The 23,733-nt window shown below is 49.2% G+C and overlaps 2 protein-coding genes across 6 annotated transcripts in view; both read right to left on the bottom strand.

The window, feature by feature from the left end:
- The window catches only part of LOC120393533 (zinc finger protein 777-like), an 88,623-nt gene that overhangs the window by 57,574 nt on the left and 7,316 nt on the right, over positions 1 to 23,733 (bottom strand). The gene's annotated exons all lie outside the window — the stretch shown is intronic.
- Positions 436 to 23,733, bottom strand: part of LOC120393534 (zinc finger protein 777-like) — a 30,510-nt gene continuing 7,212 nt past the window's right edge. For 2 of the 5 annotated variants that reach the window (XM_039518143.1, XM_039518145.1), the window contains exons 2-8: positions 18,543 to 18,944; positions 16,049 to 16,175; positions 14,951 to 15,064; positions 14,648 to 14,761; positions 14,263 to 14,376; positions 3,693 to 3,806; positions 436 to 1,880 (exon numbers count right to left, since the gene is read on the bottom strand). In XM_039518143.1, the coding sequence (XP_039374077.1) occupies positions 769 to 1,880; positions 3,693 to 3,806; positions 14,263 to 14,376; positions 14,648 to 14,761; positions 14,951 to 15,064; positions 16,049 to 16,175; positions 18,543 to 18,944 (2,097 nt within the window). In that variant the 3' untranslated portion in view covers positions 436 to 768. Of the gene's footprint in view, positions 1,881 to 3,692; positions 3,807 to 6,713; positions 9,892 to 14,262; positions 14,377 to 14,647; positions 14,762 to 14,950; positions 15,065 to 16,048; positions 16,176 to 18,542; positions 18,945 to 23,733 lie in introns of those variants that run through there. The other 3 variants (XM_039518144.1, XM_039518148.1, XM_039518147.1) reach the window with 3 other exon arrangements.

Raw genomic sequence — 23,733 nt, 5'->3', positions numbered from 1 at the left:
TATGTAATGATGGTGAGGCAAGATGGCCACCATGCTCCACGCCAGAGATGGCAGCATTTACATATGGGTACGTCCAGACTACCTGCCAGATCGGCGGGTAGCGATAGATCTATCGGGGATTGATATATCGTGTCTCATCTAGACGCAATATATTGACCCCCGAACGCGCTCCCGTCGACTCCAGAACTCCACCAGGGCGAACAGCGGAAGCAGAGTCAACGGGGGAGCCGCGGCCGTCGATCCCGTGCCGTGAGGACGGGAGGTAAGTCGGAAGAAGATACGTCAACTTCAGCTATGCTATTCCCGGAGCTGAAGTTGCGTATCCTACATCGACAGCCCCCCAGTGTAGACCAGGCCATAGAGTATTAAATGACTCCTATACATGCACTATAAAACATAGAGGGAGCCTTTAAAAATCACTCTGAAATCGCCAAGTGAACACCAAATACATGGAATTCCTTTATCATAATGATATCAAGTGTTTCAAAAGGAATGCTTTATAAATGTTACAGCACATTAACAAACATTTCACTGCAGGTTAATACTGCTAGCCCTGGCATACAGCTCACTGAAGGCAAGGTTAATGCAGTACCTGCAGGATCAGGCTTTCATTTCTTCTTCACTGGTTCCTTTTTCTGTGTTCACGAGGCTTTCATTGTAAAGAGATACCAGCCTATAAGTCTCCCCCCACTGCCAACACATTCTCCATGGACTAGCCTGCTGGTTATACTCCAGCCCTCAGCTGATCCTGTTCTCCCAGGTGACATTTCAGAGTCCACTGGTGTCTAAAGTATTCGGAGCACTCAGGGACTCTCTCAAGTGGACCCGCCAATGCTCGCGGAGGTGCTGCTTCCGTGTGAAGTTTTTGACGCACTCCGTGCACTGGTAGGGGCGCTCCCCAGTGTGAACACGCTGGTGCCCCAGGAGATGGTGCTTCTGCGAGAAGCGTTTTGGGCACTGGGTGCAGTGATACGGCTTCTCACCCGTGTGGATCTGCTGGTGCTTCAGGAGATGGTGCGTGCGGCTGAAGCTCTTGCCGCACTCATTGCAGTGGTAGGGCCGCTCCCCAGTGTGGATCCTGTAGTGGTTGGTGAGCTTGGATTTATCTGTGAAGCTCTTCTCGCACGCTGGGCATTTATAGGGTCTCTCCCCCGTGTGGCTCATCTGGTGTCGGATGAGGTGGGAAGAGCGTCTGAAGCATTTCTCACAGTATGGACAGATAAGGGGCCCTTGGCCCTTCTCTGCGTGGGTTCTCTGGTGTATGAGGAGGTTGATGTGCAGCCGAAAGCTTTTCCTGCACTCTGTGCACACATACAGCCGCTCTCCTGCCTGCAGGAGATGAGGATTGCTTAGGCTGGAGTTCGGACTGAAGCTGCTATCGCACGTCATGCTTGGACAGCATCTGCCTCTTGCCGGGTCAGACTGGAGACTGAGCATCTGTGCCACGCTTTGCTGATGGTCTGGAAAGCTGCCGGCTCCCTCTCCTGCATGGCCTCTCTGATGCAGCAGGTATTGCTGTTTGTGACTGAGGCCCTTTGCACATTTCGGATAGTCATAGGGTCCTGCTCTCGTGTGACTCCTCTGGTGAATGATAAGGCTTTTCTTCAGTCTAAAGCCTTTCCCGCACTCGGCACACTTATTAGGCCTGTCTTTGGCGGACTTTCTCTGGTGAATGGCGACTGGCTTGTTGCTGAAACCTCTTTCATGCTGAGCTGGTCCCCTCCTTCCTGGGTGGTTCTTCAGTTGTGATACTGCACTGGACCAACCCTCCTCAGGACCCTGCCCAACGTCCTCCTGGGACGTTCCTGTTAACATTCCCAGTGCTTCCAGGATGGCAGGGCATTCCTCTTGCTCAGTTTTGATCAGGATCCCATAATCTGCTGGATAGGAGAGAGAGAGAGCTTTTATTTCAGCCTTGTTATTCATGTCTATTATTTGTTGGCTGCCTTCCCTGCATGCACCAAAGTTTTCAAAACTGGGGGCCTAAACTCACAGACCTAAATCCAGTTACACCTCTACCTAAAAGAGGCCCAATTTTCAGAGCCGTTGAGCGCAGGCAGGCCCGGCTCCTGGTGCTCAGCTCATGGGAAAGCCCAGCCAGAGAAGAGGCTGCAGCAATCAAAGCAGGAGGTGATCAAGGTGGGGATAAAGGTTACAGCTGCAGGGGGTACGAAGGAGGGAGGGATTTCTGAGGTGATGTAGAGACAAAAGGAGGAGAGAAGCCGGAATGATCAGAAGACAATGGGGTAGGGAACAAGGGGGGAGCACCTCCTGACTTCCAAACTTCCCACTTCCCTCCCTACTGTCCGCATTTCGGAGCCATCTGCGCCCCTAGCCGTGGCCTCCTCTCCTTCCCACAGCCAGGCCTCTCCCTTGCTTTGGATGGAGGGAGGTCAGTCATTTGCTTGTGCAGTTCTGGTCTCCCATGTTTAAGAAGGATGAATTCAAACTGGAACAGGTTCAGAGACGGGCTACTAGGATGATCCAAGGAATGGAAAACCTGTCTTATGAAAGGAGACTGAAAGAGCTTGGCTTGTTTAGCCTAATGAAAAGAAGGTTGAGGGGGGATATGATTGCTCTCTATAAATATATCAGAGGGATAAATATCAGGGAGGGAGAGGAATTATTTAAGCTTAGTACCAATATGGACACAAGAACAAATGGATATAAACTGGACACTAGGAAGTTTAGACTTGAAATTAGACGAAGGTTTCTAACCATTAGAGGAGTGAAGTTCTGGAACAGCCTTCCAAGGGGAGTAGTGGGGGCAAAAGACATATCTGGCTTCAAGACTAAGCTTGATAAGTTTATGGAGGGGGTGGTATGATGGGATAGCCTAATTTTGGCAATTAATTCATCTTTGATTATTAGCAGGTAAATATGCCCAATGTCCTGTGATGGGATGTTAGATGGGTTGGGATCTGAGTTACTACAGAGAATTCTTTCCTGGGTTCTGGCTGGTGAGTCTTGCCCACATGCTCAGGGTTTAGCTGATCGCCATATTTGGAGTCGGGAAGGAATTTCCCTCCAGGGCAGATTGGGAGAGGCCCTGGAGGTTTTTCACCTTCCTCTGCAGCATGGGGCACAGGTCACTTGCTGGAGGATTCTCTGCACCTTGAGGTCTTTAAACCACGATTTGAGGACTTCAATAACTCAGACATAGGTTAGCGGTTTGTTCCAGGAGTGGGTGGGTGAGATTCGGTGGCCTGCATTGTGCAGGAGGTCAGACTAGATTATCATAATGGTCCCTTCTGACCTTAAAGTCTATGAGTCTCATCTACCTGCAACACTTTTCTTTCCCTCTTTTCTTCTAACCACACCTGAGGACATCAGCCTATTACCTTGGGTCTACAGTCAGCTGTAACCCCAATTTCCCCCACACATACACACACATTACTGGAGTCAATGCAGGAGTCACTGGGTGGGATTCAATGGCCTGTGTTATGAGGAGGTCAAACTGGTCCCTTCTGGACTTAAACTCTGCAGAATACAGCCTCCTGCATCCTGTCCTCTGGGCACCACGTCTGCAAGAGGACTCACTTGCCTATCTGCCCCTCCAATACAGGAGCCTGCCCCCATGTCCCCATTCTCCCATAATTTCCTGTGCTATAAATTCTCTGCTTGGGCAAGAGTCTGCCCCCATCTCTGTAGGGTGCTGCCTTTCCATTCACTCACTGGCAAGCATAACTCACCTGGGCCGGGGTCCGTAGGCATTTCTCGCTCCTCCAAGGCTCCTGGATTCCTGACACTCGGCTTTTCCTCTTGTACAATCCAGGATAAAATGTCAGGTTGGGAAATTGCATAATCTATGGAAAGACATTGGGGGCCGTTATGTTTTATTGACACTGACAAAGCTGACGTCTCAGACCAAATGTTTTTGACCAGAGGAGAATAAAACAGCCGGGAGGAAATGGATTTGTCCCATGCAAGCCAGTCAGGTGTCCCAGGACACCAGGGACTGGATGGCTCATATACAAAACAAGCATTAGGGCCTTGTCTCCGTTACAAATTCCTAACCAGACTAGCTGAGGCCTCTGGTGTAGAGGCAGCTTATCCCAACAGGAGGAGTTTTTCCTGTCAGTACGGTAACATCACCTCCCCAAATGACATTACTGTGCCGATCACCCACACTGGAGGCTTTGCCAGCACAGCTGTGTCAGCTGCCGGGGGGGGGGAGGGGGGAGAGAGGAGTCACATTTGTGACCAGCACAGCTATACCCACAAAGCTTTGTTAAGACAGACCTTCCCTAGGCAGCTTCCCTGTTTACAAACCTCCCGAGAGCCCAGGGAGATGTTTCGAGAACGGATCGGCCCCAGAACGAAATCAAGGCTGGCTGCTTTAAGAAAGTCCCCGTGCCCCGTATGCCAGGCTCCAGAGTCAATGTGCCACCTTCTTCACCCCACCCTTCGATACAATGGCAGCCGGGGGCCAAAGGAAGATGGGCAGCATGGCAGGACCAATAGAGACCCTTAGAGGGAATGGGAGATTTAGCATCTGACGATTTCCTGTCGAACGGGAGGATGTGGGGAACCCATGAGAGGCCCCAGACAGGCACTGTCACTGCAGCCGCCAGAGCCAGGCAGCTCCCCGAAATGGAACACGGGCATTTCAGCTTGTTCCTCACCAGCTGGGCACCCAGCAGCCTCTGACTGCAGCGTTGGCAGCAGCATCTGAGCCAGCCCTGTTACAACGCTTAGTCGTCTTCAGATGAAAGACATTTTTGGTTTGTCACTTCCTGATACAGAGACGGGGTGGGGCCTGCAGGTGACACCGCTGACAACCAGCCACCGAGAGAGCCGGAGCGGAGGCCACTGGCTGAAGGGAAACATTTTCAGATGGGTTTCTAGGGTATTTAATAACGCTGAAAGAACAGTTCTTCTGACCCACGTCCTATTGTTGCTCCTGTCTCCGCTCCTTCCCCATCTGCGTCCACCTGTCCGAGAGCACAAGGAAGGAAGAGAAATTGGCCCTTTTTAAACTGGCGTCTAAACAGGAAGCCTGGAATCACCCTATGGGAACTGGCCACTAATCCCATTTTACCTGGTGTCTGCCTCAGCCAAGAGACTTTGAATCTAGATGCTACTTGGTCAGCTGTGCAATACTGTGTCGCAACATGATATTTCTTCCTGGACCCTGTCTCAGATCAGTTCTGAAGCATGAATCTCAAGAGTGCCCAGAACATTTAAAATCTAGATTTCTTAGCTTCTCAACTTTGTAGAGTAACAGTTCTTAGGGAAGTGAAGCACTTCTCACCTGGTATCAAACAGCAGCCCACCTTTAATAGCTAAGGCAGTATTAGGGAATGGAGACTTTACATCCAATGTAATCTACTGACTTTTTTAATGCTTAGGAGGCTTAAACAGAAATCATTTTAATTAAAAAAACTCCTAATCAAAAGTTAGTTACTGGCTATCTGCTTTCTTCTACCCACCCATTTCTAAGGTGCCTAGTGTCTGCCTGTATCTGCGAAATATTTAGGAGTAGAGAGACACAGGAAGTAGACACCATATCAACCAACCAATTAACTTCTCTCTCTCACTAATGCTCTGAAATACGTTTTATAACAGTGAAGAATTAAAAGATCAACACTACAAAATCCACTAGAAAGAACAATTCTGCACTGGCCTGGATGGGTAGGCTCATAAAGACTCAATAGAGTAGAGATAAAAAAGTTCTAGGACTTTACTGCTGTGCTTGTTACCTTTTCGTAGGAGTAACAGCCTAGAAGTCACCTGTGATTACCATATTTGTAAATGAAATTATAATTTGTGCAGGCTACAGAAATAATCTCGAACTAGAGAGAGGATTAGTGCAGGAGGGCATGTTACAGGGAAATCAAATACCTGAACTTATGGGGCTCTGCATGGTGGGGGATAACTCAGTGGTTTGAGCATTGGCCTGCTAAACCCAGGGGTGTGAGCTCAATCCTTGAGGGAGCCACTTAGTGATCTGGGGCAAAACCATCCATCAGGGACAGTATTTGGTCCTGCTGGGAAGGCAGGGGACTGGACTCAATGACCTTTCAAGGTCCCTTCCAGTTCTAGGAGATAGGGATATCTCCATATTATTATTATATCCTTTGTCTTATCCCGTTTATTTTGCATCTTTATCTTGGAAGGTCTGTGAATTCCTTGCGATCAAGTCATGGGCCATGCTGGAGTCCGTAATGAAGTCCGCATCCTCTAGCAGCTGACGGCTTATTTTACTGCCAGGAGGATGTTTGCCTGGACAGTCTGTAAAAGCATCACTGGATCCCTAGTTACTGAGTGGCTCCTTGTTTACACGCCAGGTTTGGAAGGTTCTCTCTGCTGCCTGGCATTTGCATGGGCACTGTCCTGTTCAAGGCTGGTACTGGCCGGCGCCACCCACCCACCCACCCTGTATTTTTTAAAATCAAGTCTTCCTGGTGGGAGGTGGAGAGTCACTCACCTATGACCCCTTCTCCATTGAGAGAATGAAGCATCACAAGAATGTCCCCTGGCTTTAGGTTTTGCTCTTAGCAGCAGAATTCCCTCTTTTAGACGAAGCACAGGGGGGCCTCCCAATTGAGACAAGAGGCCTAAGACACATCACATATTCCTTAGGAGCTCCGTGGTGAAGCACTGCGCAGCACCCCAGGACCACGCAGAGCTGCTTTCACAGCTAGGACTTTGTCCAGAACCCACAAGATGGACATCACAGAAAAGAATCATTCAGAACTTCGCAGCTTCAGTAGTTTGTTCAAGCTTAATTTTATTATTAATATTAATAATCAAGCATCTACTGCCGTCAATTTACCCGGCACTTTACAGAGACAGGTTCCCTGCCCAGGAGGGCTCACAGTCTAAACAGTACAAGTGTAAAAGGCAAATAAGGGGGTTCAGTGAAGTAATTAAAAAATCCAGACCCTGAAGAACTGGCTAGTCTACACGTACTGGAGAAAATCAGAAGTGTTCCTCCACCTACCACAGGCCCCATGTTGCTAAATGCTAAGAGAGATTCTCCTTTTGCACATGTGGCAGGGCCCTGTGTTTCTGGAAGATCTGGGCTCTATCCCTGCTGCTCTCTGGTGGTTCAGGATGGCCATAGCGTGCAGCAATTTGGCACAGGTGAAGCCTGAGGTGCTCATGGCTCAGCACACTTTGAAAAATGAATACGCACACAGAGACCAACAAGAGACCTGATCACAACCCTCAGAGCCACTGGAAAATCAAAGAACTCACCAATGCTGGGGAAAAAAACTTCTCAACTAAAAACCCAACACAGTATATTAAATACCAACTCCCAGCTGCACAAGGACTAAAACAGTCATGAACTATTAAAAAAAAAAAAAAAAACCCTCTACTCAGGTTCACTGGGTTTAAACCCAGCTTGGCTCAGCAGTGCGGATGGGCCCAAATTGGGTTAGGCAGGGAGTGGGGAAAAGGCCCTGTAAATGGTTACAGTCCCCACTCCATGCACCCATAATGGTTACAGTCCAAATTCAGCACCCTTCTGGAGTTTGCCTTTATTTAAATGACCGAACAAGACCTTACAGCAGGACTGTACTGAAACAAAGACCTTAGCCCAGCCCCCAAAGTCAATCAATCACCAGCCAATCTCTCTCCTGCAAAACTGTATTAAGGTTTCTCCCTGCAGGTCCCCCTTTAGCTCTCTCTTCCTTAAAGGCCCACAGCCTTTGATGTTCCCAACTGGAGCTAATGAGACCCACCCGGGTCTGACTACCAGACTGAGTCAGTGGAACAGCTCTGCCTCTCCATGAGGGGCCATAGTCCGAACAACCAGACACCAGTTACAGGCCCAAACTGGAACCCAGGAGAGGACAATATAGTTTCTAACCCTGGATTAATATGATGTGACCAACTAAAACAGGTTTAAAACCACTTCAGGTAGCAGTTTTAGCCCCAGTGTAGCTGGTACATTTAGACAATGTACCAAATAAATAAATGTTACCAAGCTGTGTGAGTTTAACAGTCCCGGAGTATGACAAGCCCTGATTCCCAAAAATGAGAGTAGAAGAACTGAGAGGAGAATAAGAGAAGCAGACACACCATGAGATGCACAGAAAGGAAACAAACAAAATACTGTGCAGAAAAATACTGATCAGATAATAAATAAACAGAAACATGATACAGCTACCAGGAAAAAGAGGACAATCAAGACAGTAATTCACCGCAATATGAAATTCAGCAAGCGTTTGAGTGTAGTGAAAGTACTGTCTCCTGCTAACAATTTGTTTTTCTATTCAATTGCATTGTTTGTGTCTTAAACAGAGGTATAAAAGGAAACCTTGCGAATGCGCTCTCGCCTGCAGACGTACTCCCGTGCGATGAGTCTTGGACCAAATTCTGATCACAACTACTGCAGCATAAGTCTGGAATTACTCCAGAGTCTTCAGTGGGTTCCCCCAGACTTACAGTGTCATTTAGAAAGAATTTGGCCCAGCTGACAGCACACGAGAAGTCAGTTTCAGTGCTAGAGAAGGAGTTGGATGGATAGTTCTAGGGAAACTTCCTCTGTCTGCCCTGTTCATATGCCTCATCACTGCCCTACCCCTACCAACAACTCCCATTCCCTGGCACCTGCCCAGAGACGGTCAGCAAGGGTGTCACTTAGTGCCCCATGTGTAACCTGTAGACCGTTTGGGGCACGTACGACATGTGACTAACTTATGGAACTGACTGCTGCAGGATATCATCATTGCATATTGCCAATTCCAGACAAACAGCAGACATTCCCAAGAAACATATTTCGTTATCACTTCAATTAAGTGATTCAATTCACTTGTTTTAAAACTTGGAGCATTTCACATTAAAAGTATTTTCAAGTGAGCTACGAGATGCCGCAACACACCACCACTCCAGCAAGAAGTTTGTGTGGCCCCTACCCTACGGTGTGCATCCTCTGGCGATAAATTGTTTCTTTTGAGTGTCTGCAGCAATGAGCACATGGCGACAGTACAGGCCCTAGCACTGAGTGGGCCCTGCGTAACTAGAAGAAGATGTTATCTAGCAAAGCCTCTCTCATGTTCTGCACATTTAGACGATTCCTCTCGCGGGTGTGGATTTTTTGGTGTTGGAGCAGATGCTGCTTTTGCGTAAAGCTTTTTGTGCACTCAGTGCATTGGTAGGGTCTCTCCCCCGTGTGGATCCTCTGGTGTCTAATCAGATCCGAGGGGTGACTGAAGTTCTTCCCGCAGTACGTGCACATTAACGACCCTCCACTCCTTCCCGTGTGCATTCTCTGATGCGTGATGAGGCTTTTCTTCTGAGAGAAGCACTCCTGGCACTTATTACACTTATAGGGTCTCTCTCGCACGTGGCTTTTCTGGTGCTGCCTGTAAGGTGATTTGACGTTGAAGCTTTTCGTGCATTTAGTGGCACTAAATGGCTTGTCTGCTGCCTGGATTCTGGGGTGGGATTTCAGGTGGTGATTCTGTTTGAAGCTTTCCTCACACTCCACCGAGCTGTAAGTGGCCCCTCCGGTGTGGATTCTCTGATGCATTGTCAAGTGCTGCTTGTACACAAAGCTTTTTTCACACGCTGCAGGTTCGTAGCATCCCAGCTTCGTGTGACTTCTCTGGTGCATTGTGAGGCTCTTCTTCAGCCGAAAGCCTTTCCCACATTCAGCACACACGTGTGGTCTCTCACCTGGGCAGCTTCGCCGGTAAAAAGTCACCGCATTGCTCTCCCTGAAGCTTTCTTCCCCGGGCACTGACTCTACCGGCCTGTCCTTGACATGGTTCCTTGGCTGTATTATTGAGCTGTCTGGACCATCCAAAGACCTTCCCTCCCTGGGAGTCCGGAACACAGTTTCTTCAGACAGTCCAGAGAATGTCCTTCGCAGCTGCAAGTGTTTGAGATGTTCCCCATGCTCCAGCAGCTCAGTTTGGAACATGATTCCATTATCTGCTGGAATAAAACAAAAATAAAATACAGAAAATTTTATTTTGTCTGCTTGGGAATAAAGGAAACCTGTTAATCATTCCCACGTCATTACAAAAGCCCATTACGTTGGGTTTCTCCCAAGCAAACGAGCTAGGACAGTCCTGTGCAATAGTTGGTGTTTAGAGGAGGACAGGGTGAAAAGACAGATTCCAGCAGTGCTGAGCATCCAGCTCCCCTTGGAGACAATGAGCTCAACAACAGCTTGTTTTCCTGTTTCAGTGCTTGGAAACAGCAGACTGTTACCAAGGCCACTGGAGAATCGGGGCGACGCAGCTACACTTCCCCTCACAATCTAAGCGTTCGTGTCTAAAGAGACAAAATGCATTTCACTGGCTGTAATTCCCCCAGTGCAGAAGACTCACCCAATGCACTTAAAGCCTTCACACGGCACTTAAACTTTGTAAAGCCACAAGATAAATGGCATCAGGAGTTTCCATCTTCACTGACTCTCGGCTGCTCCGCATTAGCTGTGCTTAGTTTACAAATCAAACAGTGCGTCCTCTGGCTACCAGCTCCGCAAACTCAGCCTGGGATCTGAGAGGCAAGACGGGTTCTTCCTTATAGCACATCACCCCAAATCCCAAAGATTCTGCAGGCCGGCTCAGGTCTTTAGGGAAGCCTTTACAACCTCCCTCGCCTTCAGTGGGCGTGCACAGGCGTAACGGACTACCCCTGTCACTGGAACCTACTGAACAATTCTGCTGATAATGCACGAGGAATCCAGCTCACTCCCTTTTAGGCTTTGAGTTGTAAGAGCTTATTTTAGTCTCTCATGCCAGCAGATGTGAATGAGTAAACCTAAGAGCCGGCTGAGTAAGACGGGGTCATGTTCACACACAGCTCCAGAGTAGGACTGGGAGCCCTGGGGAGACTGTCTGCACCGGGTGAATTTCACCCTTTGGGAAGGGTTGTCAAGGGTTTTGCTGGACACACTGGATAGAGATTTAAAGCAGATTTTTTAAATATCCTCCTAACATTGTCCCAGCCGTTGCTGAATTCCTCACGCCTGCCTAGCCAAGGGTTGCTATTCCCTGGCTCCTATATATGGCAGAGGACTCTGTCCGTGGTGCCTTTTCATGGCAAGGCCAGACCACAGTTCTGCCAAAAGCTCTTCCTATGACCTTGGGGCCAAAGAACCCAACCTCTCTTCCTCCGCCGCGGGGACATGCAGGCAGCAGCTGTCGCCCCGCGTCAACCGAGTTACAGTAGCATCTAAACAAGAGACTTTATCCAAAACAGAGGAAAGCATTTACACTTCGCCTCGTCTGGCGGTGACTGTGGCTAGCCGCACTAGTGCAGGCTCGGAGACTTCGATAGAAAAGGGGGGAAAATCAGTAGCTGTGGCTTTCCATGCTAAAGCTCTCTCATAGCCACGTCAGTCAGCACTGCTTGTCCTTACAGCCACTGGCTGTCCAGCGGGCTCTCAAAACCATGCCCCTTGCCTCTGTTCTCTCCCTCAGGTTCAGTGCTTCCTGGAGGAGGCCCTGCATCCATCCTCACAACCCCCCGGCAGGGAGCCAGTCAAACCCTCTTTAGAATCCTCGGTTTGGGTTATTGTAGGTGTTGAGACCTCATGAACATGAGACGTTCTCCACGTAACCACCACCGTCCCATGGCCATCGCCACATTACAGCATCTTTCACTAAGCTTCCTTTGCTCAAACAGCCTGTGCTGCTGCTTCCTTCGCTATACAAATGGGTCAGCATCTTTCATTCTTCAAAGGGAGTAGGCTCATTTCCAACGGCTCTTTGGATCCTGGGCACGCACCTTCCCCTTTGCTCCCTGAGGAGTATCTGTGCAGACGTCCTTCTTAGAAGAAGAAACATGAGCAGGCTAAATATTTCCCATTCCTCGGCAGGATGACCACTGTCTATGCACAAGGATCCCATCACAATGGGTCAGACCACACCGAAGGTTTCATTGTCAGGACATCTGCCACAGTTCTCCAGTCACAATCTTCCCAGAACCCTGACAGGCTAATCCTGCCTGGGACTCTCTCCAGGGAGACCAGGCCACACCATCTGGCCATTCCAATCTGAGCATTTCATTCCAACGGGCTCGGCTATGAGCACTGTGATATGGACCACAACCCAGCCAGAGGGCAGCGCACGAAGAGCATCGATAAATAACAGCTATCGAGTCAGCGGAGGAGTCCAACAGGGCAAGGCAGGGATCAGGCTTATTTTAGGTCTTTACGAATGACTGGAAGGAGGAGTAAATAGCGTATTAATGGGATTGACAAAGGTTACTAAACTGGCCAGGTTACAAGATCAAGAGGAACGACCAGGAGAAGATGATAAGATGGGTAAGAGAACAAAAGGAAATTCAACCTGGAAAACGCAATTAGCACATTGAGGGGGAAACAACCTGGGACACGCGTACCCAGAAAGTGGGAGCAACCTCAAAAACAAGAAGTGACCCGTGGGGTGCGAACAGACTGTTCATTAGTTAAGAGCTTTTACGACAACGTTGGTGACAAAAAGAGCCAGTGCAGTTCGGGGCAGCACAGAGACATCTCCCTGCTGGGTAGAGAGGGCAGCGTCCCTCTCTATACCCCTGTGGTGAGACTGTACTAGGGTTGCCAACTTTCTAATCACACAAAACCGAACACCCCTGCCCACCCCTTCTCCGAGGTCCCACCCCCGCCCACCACTCACTCCATTCCCCATCCTGCTGTCTCTCACTCTCCATCACAGGGCTGGGGGTTGGGGTGCAGGACGGGGCGAGGCTCCGGGAAGGGCCAGAAAGGCGTGGTTCAGGGTGCAGGAGGGGGCTCCGGGTTGGGGCAGTGGGTTGGGGTGCAGGAAGGGGTCCAATAAAAGATATTCCCTCCCCCACCTTGTCTCTCTAATACCCTGGGACCAACATGACTACACCGCCACTGCATTCAGGGCTACTGCCTTAGTGTCGCTGGTACTATTCAACCTCTACACACAGTTACTAGGGAAACTGGTGCCGGAGTGGGTGCGGGGTGCAGGCTCCGGGAGGGGGCTCAGGGCTGGGGCAGGAGTGTGGGCTCTGAAAGGAAGTTAGGGTGAAGGAGGGGGATCGGGGCAGGGCTCCGGCTGGGCAGTGCTTACCTCAGGCAGCTCCCAGGCTGCAGCGCAGCAGGGCTAAGGCAGCTCCCTGTGCCCTGGCTCGGCTCTGCTCAGCTCCCGGGAGCGGCCAGCATGTCCGGCCTCTAGGAGAGGGACCCGAGGGCTCTGCACACCTCGCTGTCCCCGCAGCTCCCACTGGCGTGGTTCATGGCCAATGGGAGCTGTGCAGCTGGCGCTGGGGGGCGGGGACAGCGCACAGAGCTTCCCTGATTGCCCCTCCGCCTAAGGGCTGCAGGGACACGGTGGCCGCTTCCAGGAGCTGAGTGGAGCCAGGGCACAGGGGCTGCCTTAGCCCTGCTGCGCTGCCAGCCGCACTTTGAACGGCCCGATCAGCGGTGCGGACTGGAGCTGCCAGGGTCCCTTTTCAGCCGGACGCCTGGTAACCCTGGAATCCAGCTTTCATTTCTAAACACATCGGTGCCAGCGCTAGTGAGCAGGTGGGAGGAATTATGGGAAGAGCAACCAAAGCAATCCGGTGTGTCGGGGCTGAAAGCTTTCGTGGCCAGGTCCTCAGGCCTGGCATCTGGAGCCCGGAGCCCTCGGGAGCTGTGCAGAGCACCTGACCCCAAGCACATCTCTGTGATTCCCCCTCCCCTCCTCAGGGCTGGAGTCAGCGACTCCGCTCCACCGGGGTGCCTGGGGATGACAGCGGGGGCAGTGACACGGGCAGGGCTGATGACCCAGGCAGGGGGCAGGCTCCGCCCTGTTGGCCCAACAGACTACACGGGCCATACTCCTGGTTGGCAGCCCCAGGACGGAGCCGTCAGCTGGGAGCTGCCCCTCCATGGGGCCCAGCGTCCCCACAAAGCGATCAGGGAGCTGCCCCTCCCAGCCAATGTACTCGCCTTGTCTTATTTCATCTTCGGGACCCTCCCTGGTCGACCTACATGGTGGTCACTGCCACAGCATCTGCTGCCCCCGGAGGGAGAGAGGGAGACCAGGAGCATGTCTCTCTCTTTTATTTTGGGGGTGGGTTACTCCCTTGCTCAAGTTGCCACGTGTTTCTGGTGCTATCCCTCCGTGAGAGGGAAATTCTGTACTCCGCTCTGGCCTTACACCCTTCCCCCTCCCTTTGTCCTCAGACTGGCTCTGGACCTTGTCCCCTTCACGAGCCTGCAAGAACACTCCCAGCTCCACCCCGCTTCCTCCCCCTCCACATACACCTCCCCGCGGGGAAGTCCCTGTATGGCACCAGCTCTCCACTCTACCTCATTTTGTGAGACCGCTGCTAACTCACCAGTGCTGGGCTCTGAGAATATTTCCACTTCCTCCGAGGGCCCCTGCTCCTCGACACACAGCTCCTCCTCTCGCTTTACCCGGGACACACAGCTTGGCTGGGAAAACGCGCACTCTATTAAAGGAAAGACAAACAGGCGGCAAGTTGACTTTCTTCTGTGAATCCCCTATGCCCCCATCGCAGCATCCTTCTGTCCTCCTGGCAACAGCCAGCAGGTTCACTCCAAGCTGTATGGCCTTTACACAGGACGCATCTTCTGCTCCCTCTGCCCCTTTTCATCAGAGCTTTCCCCAGCTCTCTAAAGCCGGAGCCTCTCTCCTACTTCACTCCACGCACCCTGTGACAAGCTAGCTACCAAACCACTGCTGTTTCACACAGCACTCACCGACTGGGGGCTCAGCTGGGATCTCGCTCTCCTCCGAGTTCTCCTGTCCCTTGATGCACGGCTCTTCCTCGCCTTCACTCTGGCAGGTTGCCTCAGCTGTATACACCAGTGAGTCTGTGCACGGGAAAGATAAATCCCATTATGTTGTTCTAACATCTCTACACTGTAGCTGCTAACAAGGCTCTCAGCCGGAGCTGAAAAGCTGTGTCTATAGCAGTTCACAAACACCTCTGTTTCCTGCTTAGATACGATGGAGAGGACACCATGGAAAGCCCTAAAATAAGGAAAAGATGCCGGGTTTACCTGTGCTGGGCTCTGCAGGGATTTCTCTCTCCTCTACGTCTCCCTCCTCCCCCTCGCAGGGCGCTTCCCCTCGTTCAATCCGCGCCAGAAGGTCAGGTCTGGAGAGTGCATAGTCTATTGATGGAAAAACAGATCAGCGTTCCCTGGCTCCATGCTGCACTGAGCAGTGAGAGATTTTAGGCACTCGTCACTGCTCGAAGTGGTGTGTAATGGGAACGAAGCTCCTAGAGAAACAAATGCCTGGTGAGGGAGGAGCAGGGCTGCCTGCTGGAGGTTCAGAGCTCTCCATGCAGAGGGAGACCGTTATCTTTCAGGCACTAAGTATTAAGCTAATTCCCTAGTTATTAACCTGCAGTCAGGCCAGAGACCCATCCAGGCCAGAGCCTGTCTAGGGGGTAAGCGATGGTTATTTTGTGTCCACAGTTCCTGAGACCAGAACGAGAACCCGCTTGGTTTATTAGTCTCCTACATTAGACCTAAAGGGTGGATTACAAGCACCAGATCCCACCACAAGCTGATTGTCCATCAATCCCTCCCCTTTGTTGAGTTTTTCCCCACCTGGCCCCTGGTCTCTCCTGCCCACTGCCTTTAATCCAGTTCCCATCAAAGTTTGTGAGGTTTCCAGCAGCCCAGGTGTCTCCAACACACAGTTCAGCTACAGGCCATCAAGTCAATGCCTCCATAATCAATGGTGCTTGTGTACTACACCAACAGCACATGCGGTCACACCTCCCTCTAGCTACAGTGATGCCCCTGTGCATTTCCCACCTAACGATTCTCTGCCTCTGGTGTTCTTCCTCTGTTACCCTGTTCAGTGGGAGATTTGACATCAGCACCACACATGGAACATAGCAGGTTTCTGGCTGCGTACTGCCAAGTAACTGCAACCATTATCCACAGCCCGAAGGCACTGGAGATGGAGGGACCACGTCCTCCCTGCATACCTTTCATTCTAGACTGGCACCAATAACAGTGAAAAATGTGCTGACCCACCACAAAGGTTCTATGTCACGTGCAAATCCATTAGCCCAGTGCTGGAGCTGGTCCATGAATATCTGAGATTGTAGATCTACTAAACGAGTGAGAACCAATATTTACCCAGCGAGATCAGAGACTCATAGTTCCCCCTCATCATGTTCTTGTAAAGCTCTTTCTGCCATCCGTCTAAGTTCTGCCATTCTTGCTCAGAGAAGTAAACGGAGTTGTTTTCAAATGTCACCGGGACCTGCAATCACAGAGGTTACAGATTCATTCAGCACCTTGTACGGCCCCCCACTGCCATAAAGTCACCTACCCCTTTCATCTTCTTTAGCATTTAAGAGACGGGGGGGGAGGGGAGGAGGAACGACACCAGAACATTTCTCATTATTATAATTTATTTTTACAGCTTCCGTAAGAGTTCCAGGTACTGTAGAGAAACCCACAATGCTCCCCTCCGAATGCCTAGAATTCGGACGCAAACGTGAGGAGAGGAACAAAAGGGAGGGGAACGACCACACTCTCCAGAAGACCATCATTTGTGCTACTTACTGGGAAGCCCACTGTGAATGCCAAAGCACTGGTACCCTCATTCCCACTGAGCGGTATCTTAGATCGTGTCTACATGGGGCAGAAGCCCAGAAGAGCTAGTGCAGAACAACTATTCGTGCCTTTGTGTAGTGTAGGTTAATCCATTTTGGAAGTGGATTAACCCAAACAGCAAGAAGGCAGGCTTAGTGCCGAGTAAGAGCATCCACCTGGGGTACTCTGCTTTTTAGACACACCATAAGGCCGAGTATTGTCGTCAGAGGCACCTGATACCAAGTGGAAGTAAGACTGTGGCGAGCGCCTTCAACTTCTATCATGCACAAGCGGACAGAGAGCTGAACGTAGTTCTCAATGGTCTGCGATAAAGCACGATTCACAGCCGGTCCTTCTAGGCGTCCCGTTGGAGAGAACTCTCACATTTCGTGCCCATCTTACAAAGACAGCAAGTAAGGTCAAAACATGCAAAAACCTGCCTGGAAAACTGCCGGGACACCATGGGGCACCAACGCCCAAAGGTTAGACACTTCAGCCTTGGCACTCAGCAGCGGAGTGCTGTGCTCCAGTCTGGGCTCGCTCATCTCACACACAACATCACTCTGCCATGCTTGTTATTTCAGGCACGCTTAAATCTACTCCTCGACCATGATTACTGGCTCTCTGAAATATTGCTCCACCCAGCATTTGCAGAGAGGAAAGGGTAGCAAAGCTGGTGATGAAATTACATGATATGCCACATCTGCCATTAATTAAAGACTTGTTTAATCCACCACATGGTCCTCTGCCCTCATGGCGCCCTTTGTGGATACGTTTACAAGGTGAGGGATTTATGGTAGAGGATGCGTGGCGAGCTTCATGATCCGCAGCGAAAGTGACAAATAACTATCTTGTCTCGGCCCCCACTCAACATCAACCCAGGCTTGATTTACTGCGAAGGCAATGGAGCCTTCTGAACCGGTTTCATACTGGACATGGAATTTGTGCTGCAGCGGAATTTCGGTGGCATTTTAAAGACAGTCCATTAGGTTGATGTGGGCAGCCACAAACCATGACACACATTGTTGAGGACAGCAACATGACTCAACTTCCGGGTGGTTTCCATGTCTTGAACATCATTGATAAGAACGCTGTGGCTTGGGTTGACCAGATTGCATACGCCAAATAAATACACACCCCAGCTATTTTGCAGTAATTTCCCAATGCAGACAAGCCCTTACTTCAAGAGTAGCTCCAGTGACTTCAGTGGGACTACTGGTGGATGAAGATACTGCTCAGAGTGAGTAATGGTTTGTGCATCTGCTCCCTTGTGATCAGATACAACGTTCATTTAGCTGATGAATTTAGTTTTATTTATGACACTTCACAGCAGTCAAGATTTTGTAAAGAGTAATGAAAAGGCAATAATCCGAGTTACCCCTGCAGAGCCCTATTCAATATTAAATGAGAAGTGTAGAGAGGCTGACACCTGCAAGTGAGTTAAAACAAACAGCACAAACCTCAATAACAATTTATAAATTGAATAAAGCTTCCAAACTCCTTCAAGCAAACTATTTGGCCTATGGACTGCACAGATCGTCCAGGCCATACTTGCAGAGCTCTAACCAACTTACCCCAAATGTATTTGGTTTGTAGGATTTACAAATTCCACTGGCTACTGCTGTAGAGTTTTATAACGTGGCAAGATCAAAAAGATTATAAAGTCCACAGACACAACATGGTGCTTTCAGATTCACTCAAGTTTCTACCATTATATAACATATTGCACTAGAGCTCACAGAGGAAAACACACAGATATGGGGTTTCTACACCAAGTTGTGTGAGAGATCAACTTACAAAAATAAAGACTCTTTGAAGAGTGAAACCTTTTGAAAAATGTTTCTCTCTCAAAAACAGTGGGCCCATTTAACACTAGACTTTCCCAGAAAACCCCTCTGCTGCCAACAGGCCACCTATACAAAATTTCAGGCATAAAGGAATTTGGAAATGTTAGAGTCAGGGCGGTAATAATCCAAGATATCATGAAAACTGTTTTACTACAGTTCTTGAATATTATTAGCTACATCATTACCTTGGGGATTTCCCCCTTAGTGCCTGGGGGAAGTCTCAGGATCCAGAAGTTCCTGTTCTTCAGCAGGTTCTCCACGTTCTCCAGCCTCCTCTGCAGCAGCCCGTACTCCTGGATCAGAGTTCCCAGCGCGGCCCATTTACTCTCCATTTGGTTCCCAAAATCCACTACCGTTTTCTCGCAGTCAAAGTATTTCTTTTCTGTTGTCACTGTTCTACGCTCCAGGTTCAGTAACCGCGTGGCATGAGAATCAACCTTCTTTTCCACTGCTTGAATTGCAGCTAGAACAGTCCAAAGCGAAATCTCTGCAGAGTTTGGCTTTGTCTCTTTAGCAGAAGTTTGTTGAGGAGCAGTAGAGGGCTGGAAAGGTGTCCATTGCTGGGATTCCATGTCCCACTCCTGATCCTGTTCACAAGAAGAGAAACTGAGATCAAGTTGGGGTCCCATCACCATCTCTCACACCCAGCTACAAAGAGAAAGTGCAAGAACTGCTCACCACAGGCTGCTCAGCACTTTCTATATCTGGACGTTTATTTTTATAGGGTCACACTCCAGATGTGACCATAACAAGCATGTTAACACTATTATACAACTAATTTGCTAGTTTTATAACTGACAGTTTAGACTGCATTGGGCTGAAGCTTGATAGCTGCATTGCACAGACAATCGCCATGTTTTACTAATATTTGGACCTGAGCCTCATTTTCAGTAATGTCCCGTTAACACCAGTAGTTCTCAGACTTTTGTACTGGTGACCCCTTTCACATAAGAAGCCTCTGAGTGCAACCCCCCTTATGAATTAAAAACACTTTTTTATACATTTAACACCATTATAAATGCTGGATGCAAAGCGGGGTTTGGGGTGGAGACTGACAGCTCGTGACCCCCCATGTAATAACCTCGCAACCCCCCGAGGGGTCCTGACCCCCAGTTTGAGAACCCCTGCGTTATACCATTAGGGAAGCATAAAGGGGCCTTAAGCGTTAACGAGGATCAGGGTTTTTTTAATCAGCTTTGCACAATTTTCACTTCCAAAATGGCTCTTAAGCAGTTTCAAGCGCTCTTTTTTCTTTTCTCCTTTGCCTTGGTAACTGCTTCTTTTCCTAACCCAGTATTTTTCCTATGCTAGTGACTTTTGCTTTATATTTCAAGATATTCAGTTTATGGTGGTTTGTAATGCACCCGACTCACATATCCAGCAACTCTTTCTCTGGCAACAGTCAATAACATGCAACTACAAAATGTTACCACTGATACTGTCGCATAACTCAGGCCTAATGTCACACCAGTGAAAGGGAGAGTTATGTGTGTGTGTATTCATATTGAAAAAAGAAACCCCCAGCATTAAACTCTGACATTTCCGCAGAGTCTTTCATCGGAAGAATCAGACCTCAAAGCACTTTTCAGGCTATTCAACCACTGTAGTAATTTGGAGACAAAATGCAGAGTAAGCACTGCAGTTAGCAGATAAATTCTGCTCTCAGTTACACCAATCTGAATGTAGAATAACTCCACAGAAGTCAATGGAGGTACTTTGGATTTGCACCAGGATAAATGAGAGAAGAAATTATCCTCCTGTTTGAAGGATCATGCTTGGTGTTAGTAACACCACTGAGGGTACGTCTATACTACCCGCCGGATTGGCGGGTAGTAATCGATCTATCAGGGATCGATTTATCGTGTCTCATCTAGACGCGATAAATCGATCCGTGAATCGATGCCCGTACTCCACCTCGGCAGGAGGAGTAAGCAGCATCGACAGAGGAGCCGCGGCAGTCGACTCGCTGCCGTGAGGACGGCCAGGTAAGTCAAACTAAGATACTTCGACTTCAGCTACGCAAATAGCGTAGCTAAAGTTGTGTATCTTAGTTCGATCCCTCCCCAGTGTAGACCAGCCCTGAGCACTGTAACTTAACTCCTTTTCCAGGCAGGCCATGTCTACACCACACAATTAAATCAACCTAAGTTAGGGCTTGTCTCCACTACCTGGAGATCAACGCTCAGAGATGGATTTTGCAGGCCTAGTGAAGACCTGCTAAATCGATGGCAGAGCGCTCTCGGGTCGACCCTGGTACTCCAGCTCTCTGAGAAGAGTAAGGGAAGTTGACCGGAGAATGTCTCCCGTCGACACAGCGCAGCGAAGACACCAGGGTAAGTCGACCTAAGCTACGTCGACTCCAGCTACATTATTCACACAGCAGCTGGAGTAGCGTAACTTAGGTCGACTGACCCCCTTAGTGAAGACAAGCCCTTGGGTAGACTTACAGCAACCGCAGTAATTCACGTCCACGCTACCCTCCTTCTGTCAGTGGGGCACGTCCTCACCAGGAGAGCTTGCATTGACTTAAGAGGGGCAGGCTGGGGGGCTGAGAGCCCAGATGCCACCCAGCGGAGGGAGCTCCATGCGGAGTGGAAAGATGAGAACCCAGGCGGCAGCCAGGCTCCGGCCGGGCGCCCCGGGCGCGGCGAGCCCGGGCTCCGGCCGGGAGCCCCGCGCGTGGCGGGCTCGCAGAGCCCGGGTTACAGCTGGCTCCAGCTGGAAGCTCTGTGGGGAGCCCACAGCCCAGTCTCTCAGCGCAGGGCAGTGAGGCTCCAGCTGTCAGCACTTCTGGGGCTCACAGCTGGAAAAAAACACTTTCCCCTCCCCTCCACCCCCAAGCTCAATTTCAAAACAGGGACTCTACCAGCAGTGAAACTGCCATTCTTGACAATTTCACAGCTCCAGCGGTCAGCCACCCTGGCAGCCTGTGACGTTATGACTGTGATATAATATCTCATCGAAAGATGACAGGAACAGAAAGAGTTAATTACCTCATAGACTGACCTGACCCATGGGTGAACCTCAAGGAGGGGTTAGGAAGATATGTAAATGACTAGAGCTTTGAAATGCAAGTCTGCATTGTTAGAGGTAGAAGGGGAGATGTTTGCTCAGGGCTTGGGATGTCAGCAAACAAGTCTTGTCTATTGCTATGGTTTTAATTCAAAGATCAAAAAAAAGGAATATTAACATTTATAATGATACTTGAGTAAAATAGTATTATTGTCTGTGTGTCTCTTTGAAGGTTGTGCTAACCTGTATCTGAACTGTTTAATGGGTAAATTACTCTGTGCTAATTGCCAGGATGTTTGGGAGAAGGAGTTGAGCCTATTGTTTTCTCAGGCCAAAAGGCTGCTGGAAATGTATAAGAAGCCTGGGACACGATCCTTCTTCATCTCAGATCTGCTTTGGGTTTCAAGAGGGGGAAACCTTAAGCCATAAGGATTGAGATCCCCAGTCATTGACTGGAGCCACCCTGAATATGGACATTGGACTATAACCTATGGACTATTTCTAAAGGGACTTTTGGCAACTACAAGCTCATCTCTGCTGTGTATCTGAACCTCAAGAATTGAATTCAAGTCTGTCTGTAGATTAATCTTTTAACCAACACTCTCTATCTTTTCTTTTTTAATAAATTTTAGCTTAGTTAATAAGAATTGGCTATAGCGTGTATTTTGGGTAAGATCTAAGTTATAATTGGACCTGGGTATGTGGCTGATCCTTTGGGATTGGAAGAACCTTTTCTTTTATATGATGAAGTAAGATTCTTAGGAATCATCATCATATCTGACAGGTGTGTCTGGACGGAGGCCTGAGGCTGGGCACTTTAAGGGAACTGCGTGGTTTGGACTTCTAAGTGACCAGTGAGGTGCTGTAGAAGCTGTTTTGTGCTGGTTGGTAAATCTAAGTATTGGAATAACCACCAGCATTTGGGGTTTGTCTGCCCCGTTTGGTTTGCAGTTCACCCTGATTGAGTGACCTCAGCTGGCTCCCACGGGCAGCGCCGTCACAGTGGCGTAGTCGTGCTTGGATCCACAGAACCAGGTCAATTAAGCTTTGGGTCAGAACCCCACGCTATCCACATTGGAATTTTGGTATTGAGAGTTTGGTTGGTTAAAGAGCAGTTGCAATGGATGAGCAAAGAGCATATGAGGGTCTTGACAAAAAAGCCCTGGAAGATTTGTGTTCAGGAAAGGGGATAAGCTTTAGAAAGAAAGCTACAAATCAAGAAATGAGAGATCTGTTAACGGCCAGTGATCAGAAGGCAGGAGCACAGCCCTTACCTGATGCTGTAGAAACTGCAGAAACAATTACAATGAGAAAGGCAGCAAATAAACTGCAACTGGAGCATGAACAGAAACTAGCCGATCTTCGATTGCTGGAAAGGCAAAAAATAGCTGAATTCGAAAGAGAAGCTGCTGAAAGAGAGAAAGAAGCTGCTGAAAGAGAGAAAGAAGCTGCTGAAAGAGAGAAAGAAGCTGCTAAAAGAAAGAAGGAGGCTGATGAGAGAGAAGAAAAAGCTCGTAAGGGGCGTCTGGAATTACTGGCTGCTGAAGAGAAAGCTCGCCAGAGGCAACAGGAGCTGGAACAGGAGACCCAGAAGATGCAACAAGAAACTGCCAGGCTTCGGCTCCAAGTCAAAAAAGCAATGGAAGAACAGCAGAAACTGTATCCTCTTAAAAGTCCAGTTTATAACAATGTTGATATGTGGTATTATTCTGGGCAGTTTTCTGTGTTTAACCAGTTTTGCTATGGCTGGGGAGATGGGAGTTCTAACCTGGGGAGAAATATCTGTTTGTCTGTGCAAGAAAGCAGTGTGTCTGGGAATGAAGTTTCTGAATGTCTGTCTGATGTCTCAGATCTCATTGGGGAGGAAAATGTTTCTCAGGAGCAGATTAAAATGGATGGTCAGGTGAAAGCCCTAACTGAGGAAGGAGAGGGTAGATCTGTGATGGGTAATGGATTGGTGGCTAGTACAGCTTGTAAAAGTGAACCTGAAAAGAATAACTGTGGTTTGCTGGAAGTAGCTCAGTGTAGTGAGAAAAACAGCAGTTTATCTGTTGGGAGTGGCAATGTGCCTGGCAGGAAAAGTCTGGATAAGCCTAGGCAGCCTTGTGAGCTAATGGCTTTGTCTAGTCAGCAGTTTGGAAAGGGAGGGATAGTGGAAAATAAGTGTCCCTGTCCCTTACCTGTGCCCTGTGTGGAGAAATGTGACAGTGAAGGCAATGTGCCTGTGTCTGTCAGGGGTATTGACTTGCCTATGGAGGGAGCTACCCCAGTCTCCAAGCAGTTGTCTGTGAACAGCCCTATGTGCTGGGACAAGGGAAGTGAAATCCCAAGCTGTGTGTCTGGTGAAGGAGAATGTGTCTCCGG

Source organism: Mauremys reevesii, unplaced genomic scaffold (assembly GCF_016161935.1).
Source record: "Mauremys reevesii isolate NIE-2019 unplaced genomic scaffold, ASM1616193v1 Contig22, whole genome shotgun sequence".
NCBI classification, from domain to species: Eukaryota; Metazoa; Chordata; order Testudines; family Geoemydidae; genus Mauremys; species Mauremys reevesii.
Note: the sequence above shows the minus strand (reverse complement) of the source record. Positions and strands in the feature narration are given on the sequence as shown.